The 20,791-nt window shown below is 36.3% G+C and overlaps 1 protein-coding gene across 9 annotated transcripts in view; it reads right to left on the reverse strand.

The window, feature by feature from the left end:
- Window positions 1-20,791, reverse strand: part of LOC129771049 (whirlin) — a 550,739-nt gene that overhangs the window by 282,080 nt on the left and 247,868 nt on the right. For all 9 annotated transcript variants that reach the window (XM_055774327.1, XM_055774325.1, XM_055774333.1 and 6 more), the window contains one exon: window positions 10,514-10,644. In XM_055774327.1, the coding sequence (XP_055630302.1) occupies window positions 10,514-10,644 (131 nt within the window). The remainder of the gene's footprint in view (window positions 1-10,513; window positions 10,645-20,791) is intronic.

Below are 20,791 nucleotides of genomic sequence, written 5' to 3' on the forward strand. Positions count from 1 at the left end.
AATACTCTTACGCCAGAAAATGGGTTTGGGCAAGCGAAATGAACCATCATTAGCTATCCCCTAAACCGATCTTCACTTGGAGGAAATCATCCTTTGTGTCTGGTGGGATTGGGAATTCCGTATTTTGTATTCAAAAAGAACCGACAGAAGACGTACAATCGAACCTGGATTCCACTAGTTCTGAAGACATTGACAGACGGCGAGGTAAAAGTTGGGTATACCAGTTCCAAGCGCCTCCACGAATATACTAGTGTACCTCAAAATTTCATCTTACTGTTCGTTTGCACCTATGTGGAAGATAACCTTTTAGTAGTGATGAGGAACACGCATATGGCATTAAGCATCAAGATCTAGGCAGTTACCAATGATATTGGTAATTGAGCTGTCTATCGAGGTTTCCTACTTTAGAGGCAAATGAGCAGAAACTTTAACATGGTGGTCAAAATTTACAACAGGGATGCGTTCGGGAGCCAAAATTTACAACGAACGCATCTCTCGCCCTAGAACGGTGAAAATACTGTGTAGTCGACTGCAACCTGAATTTCCATCACCATGTCGACGCGGTGAGGAAGAACTGTGTGTTTTCTTTTGAAACCATTACCAAACTTCACAACAGTAATAACCGAATGACCCGTTGACGGGTGGCCAAAGGTGGTCTTTTTCTTTTTACAAAAATGCACTGCGGATTATCTTTGGCCTGCTACCATAAACACCAGTAGTCTCGGTATGCGCTGAAGTAGGGTAACCTCCGTTTGACATCTTCGTGGACCCGGCGATAGTCTCCAGAACTGTGAGCTTCCTCGCCTAAACCAGTGAAGATGAGGAGACGGCCCAGACTGTATTAGTAAAAAATTCGTACAACCCGTGACTCACTCTGACCTCCCACCGATACCTAAAAAACTTTCGAGCGGGAGCGAGTTCAATGGGCTTGAAGCAAACTGTTGTCGAATTTATCTCACGAAAACACCACGGAAATGCCCCGTTGAAGCGAGGCTGTTTCTCAGGAGGACCAAAGGCTGCATAAACAGTTTGCCTGAAATACGAGAACCTTCGGAATTTTTATGAGATCAACGGGAGAATTTGTGGTCTTCCTTGGTGATTACCTTTCATGAACTGCTACACTGTTTTGTTTTCTGAAAGGAGCTATGCATTTTAAATTTTAAATAAGAAATTGTAATCCAAAGATTCTTGTTTCTTTCCCTTCGCGACAAGGGGAAAAAGAAAAGTCGGCTTTTTTGAACGGTGGGGATACACCACCAGGAATTCTGGCAATCGGACATCTTCTTCAAACGACCAAGGAAAACAACCCATTGTTTAAATGTATTGAAATTCTCGTGATATAAACATTTTGAATTGTTTATCCGTATCTGCATGTAAAGTCAATTAATGTTGGTAATAAGTTCATTGCAAACACGCTTCGCGGTACTTATTTGGTCGTTTTTGCCAGCCCATTAGTCTCAGAAGAGGAGAGGATAACTGAAAGTCTCAAAAAATAAAGAATAAAAAATGTAATATAACGTAAGCCGGGTTCAGACGGTGCGAGTAAGCATACGAGTCGGTCTAGTCAGTTACTGCAGTGCAGCTACTACCACCGTGTGAACACATCATGCCAGTTAGTGTCATGTGTGATTCGGCGTGCGAGCTACTTCAAAGTTTTTTGAATTTACTCGCACTCGCATCCCTCAAAACGTCAAAAACAGAATTTAGCGCTCGAATCAGGGATGCCAAATCATTATATTGTCTTTACATGTCTTTATTTTTAAGATATTTGAAAATATGCGAAGATATTTATAAACTTGAAAAATATTGGAAAAACAAATAAAACCCTCATAGTTCCTAAACGAAATCGTTGTTATTTTGTTTTGCACGCTGGGTGATTGCTGTTTCTGACTATTTGATGGACATTTGATAAATCGCCTGGCATCTCTGATAAACCCGTGCCGTAGTATCTAGTTTCTTGCCAGCAGCTCACATTGTGTGAACGGACGAGGCGAGTCAACCATTTGTCAAGCGAGTTCACCGCGTGTCAGTAGCTGCTCATTGTGAAGTCAGCTACTAGCAACGTATAAATGGGCCTGTAATATCAACGTGAATAGACTTTGGAAGAAACTAAACAGCTATACAAATAATTTCACAGGTTCAGCCTGTGAAAATAAACGAATTTAATAAAAAAAAATTTCACAGGAAATGTTGGGGAGAAAATCAAAGAATTAAGAACAACCTGCTTCTTTTTATAGAACTAAAATTTCTATCAATGTCAAACCATAAAATAGAAAATAGAAAAAAAAACTTAAAATGGGATTTAAGCGCAATTCAATTACTTTCCGATTTTTTTTTCAAAAAATGAAGAAATGTCCACGTGGACAACATGGGGAGGGGTATACATAATGACCACGCTCGTCCACGTAGGGGGAGGGGGGTGTCTAAAATCGTGCTTTTTCTGTCCACGTGGTATGTGCCCCTCATTAGAATATAGTCTACAGGGAGGTATCCGAGCAGTGGTTGCACCAATATTGAAATCCGACGGTTCTACAATTCCGAGCAATTACAGACCCATTTCAACACTATCTGTGTGTAATAAAGTAATTGAAAAATTGTTTGTGTAGAGACTTCTTGATTTTTTGAATCAACATCGAGTTTTCTACAAGATTCAATATGGATTCTGACATGGGTGCAGCACTACAACTGCCATCACTGAACTTGTAGATAAAATAGTTCAAGGAACCGATCGCAACATGATTTTTGGCGCACTCTTTTTAGATCTCAAAAAAGCTTTCGATACAATCGACCACAAAAAAGTATTAAAAAAAAGGATGGTGTACGAGGAAAAGCCAACGATCTTGTACAAAGTTTTCTCTCTGATAGACAAAAATACGTATCTTCAAATAATCCAAAAAGTACCCTATGTCAAATAAATGCTGGTGTACCCCAAGGCTGTAATATCGGATCACTATTATTTCAATTGTACATAAACGATATCGGGAACATGTCATTTATTTGAACTGCTAGTTGACACAGCATTATATTACCCTTGCTCAGATGTCAAAAGTGTAGTGTCAAACATTGGATAAGATATGACTATTCTGTGAATATACTTCCAATGTAATTTATTGTCACTCAATTTATCGAAAACCAAATACATAGCCATTCCATTCTACAAGAGAAAAAATCCCCATTTGCTCTGACCCTATGACTATGGATGTTTCAATTGAAAGCGTAACACACTTTGAATACCTTGGGGTACTATTGTTTGCGTCTAATATCGTGGATGTATCAAATAAACTATCTTGAAAAAAAAAATTGCTTACTTTGCTGAATTTTTAAAGACAGTATTCACTTTTATGCCACAGAAAAATTTTAATCAATTTTTATTTTGTATGCATTCATTTTCAATTGCAGTAAGGAATAATAGTGTGGATTCATACATGCAAAACAATATTTGAGAAGTTACAATCATTGCAGAATAGATGCTTGAAATAATATATAAACTACCTACTTTTCATTATACTTTAGACTTATACTCTGACAGCCCTAACTGTACACTCTGTCCAACTTCTATAAGACCACCCTGATTCTATTTCGTTGCAACACAAACAGTTAGAATTTCAACAAGATACATTAATACATTGTAGACTGCTTAGAATAAAGTATATTTAACGTCAATTCCGTTCAAAAAAGTTGTTTGTTTATTTATTGTGCTTAAATATGACAATTTCAGTTGTCCAGTTTCTATAACACCACTTCAATATTCATAAGTATTATCAATGAAAAATTCAAAACGATAGGTCTATTTACATGTCAATAATTGGTAACCTTGCCATTTCGGCTAATAACCTTGGAAATACGTGTTGGAAAACTATTTACCAAATTCTGCTGAACGGATTTCTCGATATTTTTCCATTTTTCCGAAATTGCGACCTTGAGTTCTTCAATCGTGGTGTACCGTTTTCCCTCAGTGTAGATTCTGCGTACAAGGATCCCCCCTAAGATTCTTAACAGAATTCTGGTATGAATGGAAACATTATTTTGCTTATTGTGAATTTTTGTGACGATATCCACGCAAAACGGTAGAAGAGAGGAACAGAACATGTATGTAATTCTTGAATGATATGAAAGCTGTCTTGAGCTTTCCGGTTACATAGAATCCGCCCAAACCATGCACGAGCCTCCACCAAAATTCCTGGTTGAAAAATACTGTTCCTTCTTCCATAAATCACGCCAGTAGCCGTTGAAGTCATCAGGACCATCCGAATTGAACTTGTTTTCTTTAGTGAAGATTACCTATACATTGAAGAACTCTTCGATATGGTATATATCAAAATGTATTCTTTTGGAAACATTTTTTGTCACAACATACCATGTCCCACTGTCGCTTTGGCAAAACTCAGACGTCTTCCGAGGTGAGATGGTGTAAGATGAGGAGTTTTAACCTTTTAAGCCCTCTTTATGTGAGGATTTTTTACCAAAATTTGATGAATTGTCACCCGAGCAGTTAAGTAGTTGAAATATTTATTTATTTGCACATGCGATTTTAAGGTATTCGAACTTGTTCTAACTATTTCCCGCTTATCCCGGTCAGAGAGCTTCGATTTACGTGGAGCTCTCTCCTTTTTACCTTAGCATTAATGATTCGCCAAATAATTGAGCACTACTTGATGGGATCGTCCAATCCGCCGAGCAATTTCTCTGATACCAACATTTTCTTGGTGAAATGCATCGATTTGTCACTCTTCTCTCTCCGTGAGGACTTTTCCCTTTGGAATTTTTCAGATTTAATTGACCAAAACAACTGAAACAACGGAAAATGTAACTGGTCTTATAGAAACTTGACAGTTGAAAATACAAAAACATTCGTTTACACTCAGCGCTTGCACACACACACATATGAAAATCATGTAGTGTATGGTAGTCACCAATACCTACACACTAGAATATAAATTGAAGCATTGTTTGTTTTCACAATGACACAAAGCAGCAAGTGGGACAGAGTGTATACTGTCACATATTGGACTAAACTTTTTTTTTCGAGATAACAGTCAATCTCGACGAGTAATGCAATTTTAAGATATTTGGCATCAACATTTTTTTTTTTTTCAAAAACCCCGATTTCCAATGATCTTTCGTTTTTCAAACGCTAAACTAAAAAATGAAGTTCGAATGAGTTAATATATTGCATAGGGTATATTATCGTGCAAATCAACATTTTGGCAGCAAGTTCCGAATGAAAAAACGAGATAACTATTTTTATTGGTACTCAAAACCATACGTTTCGTTTCGTATTCCAAAAAAAGTAAGGAGTAAACAAGGAGTAAAAGGAATAAGAGGAATCGGGGTTTTCGAGAAAAAAAATGATGCCAAATGTCTTAAAATTGCATGTAACGTTGAGATCTTGTGTCATCTTTTTTTTTGTCAAAAACCGACACTCTGGGTCTTAGCAGTTTTTTCGAGGTGGTGAATATTTTTTATGAGGTAACTTTTTGAAATTAGAGATGATCATTCTCATTGACACCCAACTGTACATACACTGTACAGTAATTTCGAGCAGGGCCCTGCATAGTCATAGTCAACTGAGGATAGTCAGCTGACTATCTGACTGACTATATCCGTAGTCAGTTAGTAATGACTTTTGGCTTCTTCACGCAGTTTCTCCGCCAAAACGACTGAACAGTCAGTCGGGCGTTTAGTCGCTATCTCCCTCTACCGACTCGACTATATCATTTCATTCTTCCCAGTCAAATTGTTCTCATTGCATTTTGAAGTGATTTCCCCCAAAACGAATTCGTTCCTCTCTTTCTCTCTCCCATGTACATGTGCATGCATCGATATTTGAGTTCAGCGTGGTTTGACATACGTTACAGGTGAGCTAGATTCTTTTGTATCGTACACGAAAGTTACTTACACGTATAAAATAGCGTGCAGTTTGTGTGCTCGCTATTTACTAATACAGGGTGGGCCATTTAAAGTGGAAGCATCTGACAACCCCATAACTTTTGATAGAGATGTCAGATTAACAAGTGTCATACCGCGTTGGAAGCGTCATTTCAGTACAATTTTAACCATGGAACAATACACACCTAAACAACGGGCTGAAATTGTTCAGCTGTACATTCAAAATAACTTCTCAATTGTGGCTTTTGGCAAAAAATCATAATGTCTGATGAGGCGCATTTCAACTTGAATGGAGGAGTGAATAAACAAAATTGTCGGTTTTATGCTACTGAAAACCCTCAATTCATCGAAACGCAACCTCTTTACGACCAAAAAGTTACTGTGTGGTGTGGCATTTATGCCGATAAAGTCATCGGCCCGTACTTTTTTGAAAACGAAAATGGAGCAATGGTGACCGTGAATGGGGAGCGTTATCGGACAATGATAACCGATTTTTTATTGCCATATGTTCGTGAAAATGAATTGGACAATTACTGGTTCCAACAGGACGGCGCTACATGTCATACAGCGGCTGCCACGACCAAATTATTGCGCGAAATGTTCCCCGGAAGATTAATATCGAAAAACGGCGATTATGACTGGCCACCGAGATCACCTGATTTGACGCCTCCTGACTTTTTTTTATGGGGATATTTAAAATCCAAGGTATACACTGGTAAACCAAGGACCCTGGCTGCGCTGAAAGACAATATCCGACAAGAAATTGCTGCCATATCGGCCGAAACATTGGGCAAAGTGATGGAAAATACCGAAAAAAGGGCACATTTTGCGGTCAAGGCCAGAGGCGGTCATTTACGAGATATCATAATCAAAAAGTAGTTAGAACAAATCTCCTTGGACCAAAATAAATGAATTTCAAAACAAAATTTTAAAAATTCCACCTCTTTACTTTGCTATTGCAAAAACAAATCCTTCCACTTTAAATGGCCCACCCTGTACTAACGCTTGTTAAATGTCTAAGTTCGTTGGTTTGAATTCACGATGGGTAGACAATCAACCGTTCATTATGGGGTAACTTCTTTTTTGCATCAGAAATCATGTTTTCGTTTCTCTTTATATGAACGTAAAATAAGATTGCATACGCGGGTATAAAATTAGTGTCAGTGGGAAATGGAAGTGTGGATTGAAGTCATTTGAATGAAGAGGCAGATTTGTATTCATTAGTCGAGTCAGTTAAAATAACCACTGACTGGACTAGTTCACCAGTCATCCTTGCTAGTCAACGCTGGTCAATTCATTTTCTAGTCAAGTCTCTTTTTGTTGTGGGCGACTGCCGAAGCAATTCTAGTCGAAGCGAAGCTACGGAGTGTAGAGTCGGTCTTCATTTTTCACCTGCGAAGATTTCGGGCCCTGGTTGAGATATTTTTCTTCGCACAAGCGTATACGGAGACGCGCTGTTGGTTTTATGCGTTGCTTAGAACGAGCGAAGACAAAGCGGGCGCTAGAATTTGATGTGTATGTGTGTGTGTATGTGTGTGTGTGGGTGTGTGTGTGTGTGTGTAAAATAAGGCTCGCATCACACTAGTGAGAAGAGATGTTTGGCATCTGAATTCTGCGCTGAGTACATTTTGCGCTGTCGAGTTTATAAATTTTGTGCACTTCGCACCAAGAGAGAACACGCGTTTGTTTTAAACGCGCGCTGATGAAAATAAAACTCTAGCGCAGCGCTGCGTATGTTTTCTGAACACTAGAGGACCACTTTAAGTGAAAGAACGATGCGTTTGAAACGATGATTGGAGGAAAAGTGCCTGTACAAAGACAAGGTCAAGTGATTTTGCTGCATGACAACGCCCGGCCACAAGTAATTCAGCTCGTAATAAATTGCATGTAAGAACTTAAATGGGCTGTCCTGTATATTCTCAAGGTATCGCACATTTTGACTACCATTCGTTCGGCTGAGCAGCACTTCATTATTACGAAGAGTTCATAAATTGCGTAGGTTTTAGAAAAATTCTAATGTCTTACTAACTTTTCCCAGATATAGTATATTCAAATTATGGATTCCAATTAGGGCTCGAAACAACTTTTAACTATAAAGATTTAAAAGTTCGTATTACCTTGCACGAGCCAGAGCCATGTTGAATTTTATTGAATATGTATTGGATCAATTCAGAATCTATTTCTTCCGAAATGCGAATGTTTCTTCCGAGAAACCCAAGAGATAAGAGCCATTTTCATAAACGGGAAAACAAAATAGAATTCCTAACACACCTTCACACCAAAGTCTCTAGAGGAATCGAAAACATGGAAACAATTGATCCGCCTATTAATAAAAAGAACAAATCTTCTTGCTAATAGAGGATCCTCTAGGGATTTAAACTTGTATTGTATCAATCGAAACCAACAATGTAACGGAACCCGCGACCCAGTTCCGGATCAAAACTTTTTTCCGATGCATTTTGATATTTCAAAAGAAGACAATAGCCATGATTCCGAGTGTACATAATTCACTCCATTTCGCTGTTTACAACCGCCATAAAATACCAGAAAGCAACGAACCCCCCGGCAGCAGCAATGTTCCTCTCGGAGGGCACACGATGGAAACGAACTTTCATCCCACATCCCCCCGAGAGTTTACACAAAGAAAACCATGGCCAGAGCGGAAAACTGATACAGTCGCTTTATACTTCTTGCCCTTTCAGGTTTTTCCCAATTCTTCCGTCTTTCCGCACTTTCTGTCTCTTCGGCCTTCCTCAGAGGCCCTGTTCCGGGTCAGATCTTTATTACCGTCATTCCGGCATGGAGTGAGCTGTTCAGCTGGAATCCCTAACAGTTCTAGTGAACGAACGACAGGAGCAAAAACAAATGTGCAAGCAGTAGTTTACCACACGAATGGATTCTTGCTATATTTTTTTGTTGTTGCTGTTGTAATTACATGGATTCTGAGCATGAACTGATAGTTGGTTCGTTACCGGGGCGAAGAGAATCTTACTTACACAAGTAATGAGCAAAGTTTCACATCACATGAGCATGAACAAACACAATCCTTCCAGAGGGGCAGACTCTTTCGATTCCATACGGAGGATTCCCTTGCGTGTGGGTGTGGCTGTTGGGTTGGAACTGTTTGTTTCTTTGGGTGGAGTCCTTTTTCTGGGAAGAAATTCTGGACCCTGACCCTGGTGGTCCTTGGTGGAAATCCGCTTATTGGATGAATGTGGTGGTGTTCCCGATTTACATATTCTCAGAAGATTCATTCCCTCCCCCAAATTGAACACTAAATGCCCTGAAGTCATCGTGAACAATTGTCAATTGCCATAAACCACTTCCGTGTGATTTTCAACTAATCGAGGGCGAACAAACAACTCCGAAGCGGCAGTTTGGCCTTAACACCCGACTTTTGTTTAAATTCCTGGAAGCCGAAAAAACTAATATCCGAAGCTGTCGCTAAGATCCGCTCAATCACCGAAAGTTTTTTTGTTCCCTTTAATCCTCCCGGGCGTGAGGGGATTTGTTTGTTTTTTCTCTTCCCAATTTCTCTCAAGTTCTGGAATAGTCAACGACCTCCCCAACAGTCAGAGTCCGATTCGGTCGCTGTGGTGGAAATGGTACACAGGATGAAACTTCCGGAGCAAAAACTGCACCGTGACGATAATCCGACAGGATAGCTTTTTTTTGCGGGCGAACGAAAAGCATAATCGTCTGTGCGATGTAAGAAGACGCATTTCTCATTTTTCATCGGGACAGGTCCTCGGTTGCCTGCACCGGAGTATTTTAGTACATTAGCAACTTTTGCTTGCGGATAAGGAAAGGAAAAGTTTGGAAAAGTGCATGGTAGTGGGAGTCATTTTGGGGCGCGGCGAGGAACAGAATATTGTAATGAAGACATTTTTCGGGACGCTGGGAAATTGGGACACGCAGATAACGTATTACGGTGCACAAGCAGTCATCTAATTACTTTCTAAAGAATTTCAATAATAATAATAATCATAGTAAAAGGGGGAGGGAACTCAAGTGCACAAGGAAAATATATGACCACCAACTCTACGCGAACCAAAATCTACTGGAAACAGTGAGGGAGAGTTTCAAAGTGATAGAGTCTTTCTATTGCCAATCTTTTTCCTTCTCTTCTCCTGCGTTAATATCATATGAGAAAATATGTGTGTTGGAAGTGAACGTAAGTAGTAGGATGTGATGAAAATGATGATTCAATGTTCAACGGTCCGAAGCAAGATATTCAGGTCACCCAACGAAGCGCGTTGGGTGACATGAAGTATCCATAGTTTACCATTTTCGCGAAATGTTCACGTGTTCAGTAAAAGTCTTGGCAATTGAAGTCAATTTCCATGCAAGTGTAAGGTGTGATGTTTTATTCGCTTACAAAAAAGGCATTTCGAAAAGAAAGTTACATAAAAGTGTTAACAAATCGGCTCGGATGCATTCAGTGTCGAAAACAAAACTAGTAAACATCATCATTTCTCAGTCAGATTGAAAGTTGTGAACAGAGCTGAATGTATGTTTGTGAATGGGTGTGTGTGTGTAAGTGGATGTCAGTAAACCTAATTAGTGTGCCAAAAATTCATGAGCAAAGGTGAGTAAAATCTGATCAAAATCGGATATATGTTACCTTGAGCGCTTCCTCGTGGTTGATGGCCGTGAACGGGGTTCCGTTCACCTCCAGTATCGTGTCGCCGGGCCTTAGACCGGCCCGTTCAGCTACCGAACCTTCCTCTATTCGCGATATATACACTCCGACACCTGGAATGGAATGGAAGAATACAGTTATTCCAATGTTGAACAATGTTTAATCAAGGTTCAGTTTTGTATGATTTGCAGGTTTTCAGTTCACCTTTCGTATGGACATGGTTGGACAATGTTGTAGTCCCAGTTATTTGAAACATCTTTGTAGAACAAAGTTTTTTCCTATCTCTTAAAATAACCGATATAGCACCTTTTTTCTATGTTGCGTTAGGGTCACCATGAAAAAAAAGGTTTTTTCGGTCTAATTTTTATATATCAAGTTCTACATACAAACTGTCTCAAAGGACTTTTAGAGCTTACTAATACAAACATTTTGCGATGTGAAACTTGTAAATATCTCAACCTCACTCAAAGTTATTGATACTTCTACCCGAAAAATACTCTCTCTGCAATTGTTTGCCATTCTTTCTGGGGCAAACATAAACAAAAGTTTATTGATGAAATTTGAAAGAGCATATTCCATTCTACTGTGTGATTTTCAAAACTATGTTATTTTCGTGTTTGAGTAAATTTAAATTGAAAACATGAGTTTTTGGGTGAAAAACCACCAATAACTTTGAGTAGGATTAAGATATTGATAAGTTCTGCATCGCAAAATTTTGGTCGTGATAAGCTCTAAAAGTCGTATGAAGAACGTTTTGATGTAGAATTTGAAATGTAAAAGTTAGAGCAAAAAAACGCCTTTTTAAGGTCACCCTTATGACGAATTTCATGCCAACCATCTCAGATAGCAGTAGAACGTTGTGGGTGTAAAGACATGGGTCATTGAGGCAACTTTGAATACTTGAAATATTCAAAAAATAATTAGACAACTTTTTAGAAAAAGGGAATTTTTTTTCTTAAATTTATACAAAAATTTATAACTCAAAAACTATGACACCAACAAAATTCGTGTTAAAGAATGAAATGCAGGAAATTGTTTAAATTTATACGAAAAATACCAAAAATTTTTTGGAAAAAAATTTCGCTTAAAAAAAGGTATTTCAAAAATTAAAACTCATTTTTCTCAAAAACGTATTTTTTTAAATTCCCAAATATATATATATATATATATATATATATATATATATATATATATATATATATATATATATATATATATATATATATATATATATATGAATAGCCCTTAAAATTTCCAATTTTAGTTCTTAGTAAGTAATTAGTAAGTAATTTCCAAAGTTTTTCTAACAACTACTTTCTTATATATTTTTTTTTTGAAAAAAAATCAACTTATCCTAATTTTGTGTAAAGTCAAGATAGCGATATATTGTATTCGACAAAGTTCTAGATCTTATTAAAATGTGAACTTTTGTCGAAGACGTCAACATTCTGTCTGTTATAGTTTTTGGAATATAAGTCATTTACGTATGAAGACTCCTGAAAAAAATAATGTTTTGTTCGTAACATTTTCGTGTCTAAATTCTCAAATAGAGAAAAGTTAGCAGAGCATGTAAATAGCGATAATTTATGCATAAAAATGTTACGAATTAAATATTAATAGTATTTTTTCAAAGAAAAAAATTAAAAAGTTTCGAAATTTAAAAAAAAAAAGATTTTGTTTCTAAAAAAATCTTTGATAATTTTAAATGAAAACCTAAGTATTTTTCTACATTTAATTCTCTGACCATCTTTTTTGTAGATGTTATAATTTTTAAATTAAGATTTTTCGAAAAAAAGTTGAAAAAACTCAAAATTTAAAAAAATCTACAAAAAAAATCAGGCCTACATCAGGTCAAAGAATGGAATGTAGGAAATTATTTTGGTTTTCATTAAAAATTATCAAAAATTTTTTTGGAAAAAAATTTCATTAGAAAAAAAATATTTTGAAAATTCAAATTCATTTTTCTGGAAAGTATATGACTTTCAAAATTCTGAAAGAATAAGAAATAAATAGCCCTTAAAATTTCCAACAAGTTTTCCATACATCGGACGATGGGCACATTTACATGGAAAAGGTTTTTCGAATAACAACTTTTAATTTTTTTTCTTTGAAAAAATACTATTATTGTTTAATTAGTAACATTTTTAAGTATAAATTATCGCAATTTCCATGCTCTGCTAACTTTATTCAATTCAGAAACATGTCAAGAACATGTCAAACTTGAGAATTCACACACAAAAATGTTGCGAGCAAAACATTATTTTTTTCAGGAGTTTTCGACAAAAGTTCCTATTTTAAGAAGATCTAAAACGATGTCGAATAATATATATCGCTATTTTGTCTTTAAGCAAAATTAGGATAAGTTGTTTTTTTTCAAAGAAAACATGAAAAAGTTCAAAACTCAGGACCCTCATTGACCATCTTTGTGTTGTTACAGAATAGCTACGTCCACGCAGCAATCATCAGCGATGGAGATCGATCCACGGTCGAAATAAGATCGATTCATCCATACAACTGCTCTGCTCTGCACGACACGTCGGGCTGCTGTTCTATAAATAACTCAACAATGATTATTGGACTGTCTCCGCTGTCCGGTCCAACTGGATAATGGAAGAACAGAAAGCATACTCTTACGCCTAAATGGCTACTGTGTGAATGTACCATATGTAATGGTATAGAAGGAATACTGGCGAATGGCAACAGTGTAATGTGCTAATTATAGATATATGATAACCATGTGACATGTACACGATTAAAATTCGGCTCTGTTACAGCTAAAATGCTAATGAGCCTTAAATAAATAAATGGGATAAAAAAAAAACATGAAAAAGTTGTTGTTCGAAAAACTTTTTTTCTCGTAAAAGTGCCCATCTTTCGATATATGGACGACTTGTTGGAAGTTATAAATTTTTGTACAAAATTAAGAAAAAAAATGTTTTTTTCCCAAAAAGTTGTTTAATTGTTTTGATGGTGCTGCCAACTCCTAACACGAGTTGGCATGAAAATCGTCTAATGCAACTTATAAAAAAAGTCACTATATCGGTTATTTCAAGAGATATAAAAAAAACTTTGTTCTACAAAGATATCTCAAATAACTGGTACTACAACATTGTCGAACTATATTTATCTCTATCTGTAAAAATTAGAAAGCAAGATTTTTTATTTCATCGACAATTCTGGTCACCCTATTTTTAATAACATGAAAATAAGCGCTCTATCATGTGTAACAACTTTTTCGGAGACAGTTTTTGTCTGAAGAATAAATATCTCCCACAAAGTATGATCGGGGTAACCATGAAAAAACCGTTTTTTACTCTAACTTTTTTATGAAAATCAACTAACTTTTTTGTGAAATTTGTTCTTTCAAATTCCGTCAATAAACATTTTTTATGTGTGCCCCAGAAAGAATGGCAAGCAATTGAGGAGAGCGTAGTTGTTGGGAAGAAATATCAATAACTTTGAGTTAAGTTGAGATATTGACAAGTTCAGCGTCGCGAAATGTTTGTATTAGTAAGCTCTAAAAGTCTTTAGAAGGCAGTTTGTATGTAGAATTTGAAATATAAAAGTTAGAGCAAAAAACGGTTTTTTTCATGGTGACCCTAACGCAACATAGAAAAAGGCGCTGTGTCGGTTATTCCAAGAGATAGAAGAAAACTTTGTTCTACAAAGATGTCTCAAATAACTGGGACTACAACATTGTCGAACTATGTTCATATAAGAAAGTTATATTTTTTTATTTCAATGACAATTTTGGTCACCCTATTTTTGATAACATGAAAATGAGCGCTATGTACAACTTTGTCGAAAACAGTTTTTGTCTAAAGAATAACTCTCGAGCTCTAAATGCTAATTTCCACTTAAATGCATCTCCTGGACCATTGTGCATTGACACATTGTCACTGAATAAAGTACCAACCACATTTCAAGTCGAAGCTGACTCAATATATTGCCGCTCTCTCTCTCTCTCTCTCTCTCTCTCTCTCTCTCTCTTCACACTCAACGGAGAAGAAATCGTTCGGACACGATCCTTTTGCTTCACGTGAGCGTCATTCCTTTCATTCTACACAGTGAAACAAAGTTATCCAATCGTTATGTTGGAAACGAACGAAGCATTCAACTAATGCAAACGGCGATGCGAAAGTTTGTGTAGTGGCTCAACTTGGGTAATGAGTTGCCGGTGGCGGTAATTCGTTGGTAAACGTGACTGCTATTCTCTCAATTGCCTCTGTTTATACCACTTTTTTTTGAGGACGTGCCTGGATAATCCATTGTGATGAAATAAAACGAAAACTTTGTAAGGGGTTGTATCTAGGACATGACCGCATTTTCGACGTAGAACTATGGGATTATATTATCAAATCCACTTGTTTATCATTTCGGATATCATTTTAGAATGCATCGAAATTTTTCAAATTGCTTTTCTGTTATATGGTTATTTATATATTTTAATTACTTCGATAGTAACAATTTTCATTTAAAACTTGAGCAGTTTAAAACTGCCCTCGGTCCTGGCAAACTGATAGAAAGCTACGGAATACCTCCCTAAAAGGGTATCGCTACCAGACACACACTGTAGATCTAGATATTAGCTGCGCGAGTAGAAATATTTCCTATCGATTGAGACAAATATCTCTGCGAACCATCGAGAAATGGTGAAGCTTAAATCGCAGCAGTTCCTCTCTCGTTGCCCGTGCAACGAACGCTGCATTTAATTCGTGTATCACGTATATGTCAGCATCGTTGGGTTCTTCCACAACAAACTACTGATGAAGGGAATCCTCGAAAGCTACCAATGCTTTTCGTTCATTCGGTTCCGTCCTCACTTTATGATTTGAGCTGCGCTGCCAACTGACACCAGACTTTCTCCTTACCACTCAAATATCGATCACAAACTATAAACACTTTTGCTTCCGCTTAAGATGAGATAGACCCCCGGAACATAAATGCAGTGTATGTTCATTAGGGTGCCAATGAATGTATGGGAAAAAATCACTCTACAATCTCAAAAAGTTACCCTATAAAAAATGTTTACCACCTCGAAAAAAACACCCTATGCCAAATATCAGCTCAATCGGACTTAAGGGAGAGTGGCGCAAAGCGGTCAAAGTTTGAGTTTTTTGAAAATCGAAAAATCACCCAAGGGGGAGTAAAGGAAATCGGGGTTTTTGAAAAAAAAATTTTTGATGCCAAACGTCAAATTTTTGTTTGTCAAAAATCGACACTATGGGACTTAAATTTTTTTCGGAGTATGAGACGAAACATATGGTTTTAAGTGCCAATAAAAATAATTATCTCTATTTTTCATCACTTGTTGCGAAATGTTGATTTGCACGATAATATACCGCATGCAAAATATTAGCTCATTCGAACTTCATTTATTAGTGTCAGAGACGTTAAAATTTGAGTTTTTTGAAAACCGAAAAATTACCGTAAATCGAGGTTTTATTTTTTTTTTCGATGCCAAATGTCTTAACATTGCATGGCACATCGAGATTTACAGTTGATCCAAGAACACACAAAATTAGTAATTTCAGAAATGGAAGAAATGGCTCCATCATTGTTGAGTGTGAAACTGGAGCTAATATAGACAATGTGAAAGATGACATCGAAAGCAATTTGGGTGAGGAGTATAGTGCTGTTGTTCCCATATCGGTGCCCAGATTAAAAATCGTGGGCATGAGCGATCAGCATTCCTCCGATGTTTTCATTGATTACCTCCGAAGTCAGAATGAAGGCATCGAAATAAAAGATGTAAAGGTTTTAAATGTGTACGAAAATCCACGCTTCACCTACAATAAGTTTACTGCTGTAATTGAAGTAGATGTTGACACATATAACTGTTTATTGAACGCGAAAAAAGTAAATGTGGGGTTCGATCGGTGCTCCGTAGTTCCTGCGATTAATGTATTAAGATGCTTCAAATGTGGAGAATTTGGACACAAGAGCACGGATTGCAAACAAAATTTTGAATCGTGCTCAAGGTGTAGTCAGAAACACAAGACATCTGAATGCAAGTCAACTGTGTTGAAATGTGTTAATTGTTTGAAAATGAATAAAGAACGGAAATTGAATTTGGACGTCAATCATGCCGCATTTAGCTCTGAATGTTTAGTATATCAGAGACTTTTTGATTTGAAAAAAAGCAGCTTGCATTTCAATAAATAGCAACCAGGTTCCAGAAGAATTGTGAACCAATATTATATTTTGTATTTGAATATTGCGGGACTGTCAACAAACTACGTAGCGTTACGTCAGATTGTTGAGGAAAAGCGTCCATTTCTAGTCCTTTTGTCTGAAACACACATTGTTGAAATAGCTTCATTTGATCAGAATAGTATTCCGGGATATAATGTTGCTGCGTGTTAATCACATTCTAGGCACACTGGCGGTGTTGCTATTTATGTCAGAGAATCAGTTCAATTCAATCTTCGCCTCAACGAAGTGTTTGATGGTGACTGGTTTTTGGGCATTATAGTTGAACATGGCATGAATATGGGTAATTTTGGTGTTTTGTATCATAGTCCCAGCTCAAGCGACTTGCGTTTTGTTGAAATTTTAGAAAACTGGCTTGAAATGTTCCTTGACTCTAGCAAATTGAATATATTAGCTGGTGATTTCAATATTAATTGGCGTGATGACTACAATTCGAACCATTTGAAGCGTGTATCCGATTTCTTCAATTTGAAACAAACAGTACATGAATTTACGCGCATTTCCAGGCACAGTAAAACTTTAATTGATCATGTTTATTCCAATTTTGATACTATTGACACAGTCACGGATACCAATTTGAAAATAACCGATCATGAGACTTTAATTATCAATATTGTAGATAATCTCGTGGTAAACGAAGATGTTGTGAAATTAAAGTGCTGGAGGAAATATTCGAAGCATGCTGTTTCGCATCTCGTAGTGAGAAGCCTGGATTTTCCATTCGAAGTCGGTAATTTAGATGAATCATCAGCTGTTCTAACTAATACCTTGAAAGAGTGTACAAATCGGCTTGTTACGCAAAAATTTGAAGTACAAGCAATTGAAATTGAACATAAGTAAAACTAAATATATGGTAATCTCGCGAAATCGTTTAAATGAAAACGTCTCCATCGTTATTGATAATGAGACTATTGATCGAGTTCGGGACATTAAATATCTTGGCGTGATTATTGATGACAAACTCAAGTTCAACACTCACATTGACAATGTCATCAAGAAAATTGCCAAGAAGTATGGAATCTTATATCGCTTGAAAAACGATTTAACTATTCGCAGCAAAATACAGCTATACAAATCAATCATCTCTCCTCATTTAGACTTTTGCTCTTCCATTTTATTGTTAGCCAATGACACACAAATATCGAGATTACAGCGCTTGCAAAACAAAATAATGCGGTTGATACTAAAATGTAACAGATTCACTTCCTCATCTTTAATGTTGGACGCTCTGCAATGGTTATCCGTGAAGCAAAGAATTGTTTATTTAACTATGGTGTTCATTGTAATTGTAATTAACGGTTTGCTGCCTCGATATTTGTGTGATCGAGTTGAAAGAGGAAGTGACTTTCATAGTTATAACACTAGAAACGCGAATGAAATAAGAACACCTAATTTCTTGTCATGTGCTTCACAAAATTCGTTGTACTTCAAAGGAATAAATGTGTTCAACTCGATGCCAAGACATATTAAATGCGCAACAACACTTACAGAATTTAAGGGGCACTGTATTTCACATGTAAAAGCTGTGTTCTCTTAACAGCTGAACGAGTTTTTGTTTATTTTTATGATGAAGATCTTTACTGACGAAGTTTTATACGAACAGATAATTTAATGTGGACATTTTTTTTGCAGTTTGTTTTCAATATTTTGAATGAATCTGACGAAGTTTTTTTGAACGGATTATATTATGTAGATTATTTTTTTTTTTAAATCATCTTTTTTTAAATTTGTATTGATCTCTATTATGTCTGTCATGATCTTGGTGATGATGGACTATTTTTATTTTTATTTTGTCGTTCTTATAGTTGTATTAGTTTAAAAAAAAATAAAAGTAGTCTACAAAAGTTTGAGCGTCGCGCGCGAGACACAGATATAAAGGATATTAAATTAAAAGTTTTTTTAAGTGCTGGTCTAGGAATTTTTCGTAAAGGAAATTTTCTCGATTTCTCTGAATGAGGGTATTCACAGTCAATCTAAAACAAGGCTGGCGGTTGGACTTGTGCTCTGGTGGACCACTTGGCTGCAAGGGCCTCGTCGGGACCGTATCGGCTCTGTGGCGGACATGACTGAGTATTGGCTTTTTTGGACATTGCAATTTTTTGAACTTATATCTGTAAATAAAATCAGTTCGTTCTTCATGTTTGCTAAACTGATTTCAATGTTGAAAAAAAATAAATTATCTTTTAGATAACTCGTCTTGCTCAAACCTCTGTAGGGGAAGGAGGCGGGACCATCATCATCATCATCATCACCACAATTTTTTTTTGTTAAAAATCGACTTTTCAGACGGGCAAAGGGCAATAAAAAAAAATTTTTTTTGACAATTTTTTTCTCGAGATAACAGTAAATCTCGACGAATAATGCAATTTTAAGACAATTAGCACCAACAATTTTTTTTTTAAAACTCCGATTTTCGGTGATCTTTCGATTTTCAAAAAAACGCAATTTTTTACGTCTCTGACACTAATAAATGAAGTTCGAATGAGCTATTATTTTGCAAAGGGGATATTATCGTGCAAATCAACATTTCGCAGCAAGCTCCGAATGAAAAATCGAGAACTTGCTGCTATCGAATATTCTATATTTATAGATGACACCCAAAAACCATTTGATTATAACCATTTGATTATTTGCGAACAACTCAACTCAACTGTTAAAATCGCTTTTGAAGATTACAACTTAAAAAACAGAGTCGGACATAAAATCTAACCCGAAAAGTTTCTTTAATTACATAAAATCAAAATTAAAAAGCAATGGTTTTCCATCACGCATGCACCTTGACGATACCGTGGGGAATGACATAAAAAAATTTGCAACCTTTTTGCAATATTTTTTCAAGAAGTTTATATTGTAACGGCTGAGGAGGACCGAAATCGTGACTTCTTTGCATTTCTTCCAGAATTTCCATGTGATGTTGGAGTCAGAAAACTAACTTACATTGACATTTTTGACGCATCAAATAAGCTTGATGTCTCAAAAGGGCCAGGTCCTGAAGGAATTCCACAGGTTTTTATAAAAAATTTGGCATCTGAATTAACTCATCCACTTTTATGGCTTTTCAATAAGTCATTGAAATCAGAAAGGTTCCCAAAAATATGGAAAAACTCTTTTCTTGTACCAATATTCAAATCCGGTAATAGATCCGATGTAAGAAATTATCGTGGAGTAGCAATTATTTCTTGCATTCCAAAACTCTTTGAAGCCAGAATAAACCAAAAACTTTTTCAACAAGTAAAGACACGAATTACGAATAAGCAACACGGGTTTTTCAAAGGACGATCAACAACAACAAATTTGCTGGAATTTGTCACATTCATAATGGTAATCAAGTTGAAGCTCTATACACTGACTTTAGTAAGGCTTTTGATCGTGTTGATATACCCTTATTCCTTCTTAAACATTAAAAAAATAGGAATAGAAGTCAAGCTATTAAAATGGGTAAACCCATATTTGACTGACCGCACGCAAATGATACGATTTAATGGCAAAATTTCAAAACCAATTTTTTTTTCCTCAAGGCTCTCATTTGGGGCCACTTTTGTTCATTTTATTTGTTAATGATGCTTGCGTTTTTCTTAACAGTGTTAAGGCACTTATCTACGCAGATGATATGAAGTTGTATATGGAAATAAAGAATGAAGAAGACTTTCAAACATTCCAAAATGAAGTTAACATAGTTCATAATTGGTGCACTAAGAGTTTATTACAGCTCAATGTTAAAAAATGCACTTTGATGACTTTTACAAGAAGAAGAACACCATTGAACAATGGTGTTAAGCTGGGAAATCAACCCATCAATAGATATCAACGAGTAAGAGACTTAAGCGTGGTCTTAGATTCAAAACTAACCTTCGTTGATCATTATAATACAATCATCCATAGAGCAAATAATATGTTGAGCTTCATTAAACGCTTTAGTTACCGTTTCCACGATCCGTACACAATAAAAACATTGTATATTACATACGTCAGATCAATTCTCGAATACTGTAGTATTGTATGGTCCCCCTACATAATATCACACGAAGACAGAATTGAATCTGTACA

The sequence above is a fragment of the Toxorhynchites rutilus genome, chromosome 2, assembly GCF_029784135.1.
Source record: "Toxorhynchites rutilus septentrionalis strain SRP chromosome 2, ASM2978413v1, whole genome shotgun sequence".
Lineage (NCBI taxonomy): Eukaryota > Metazoa > Arthropoda > Insecta > Diptera > Culicidae > Toxorhynchites > Toxorhynchites rutilus.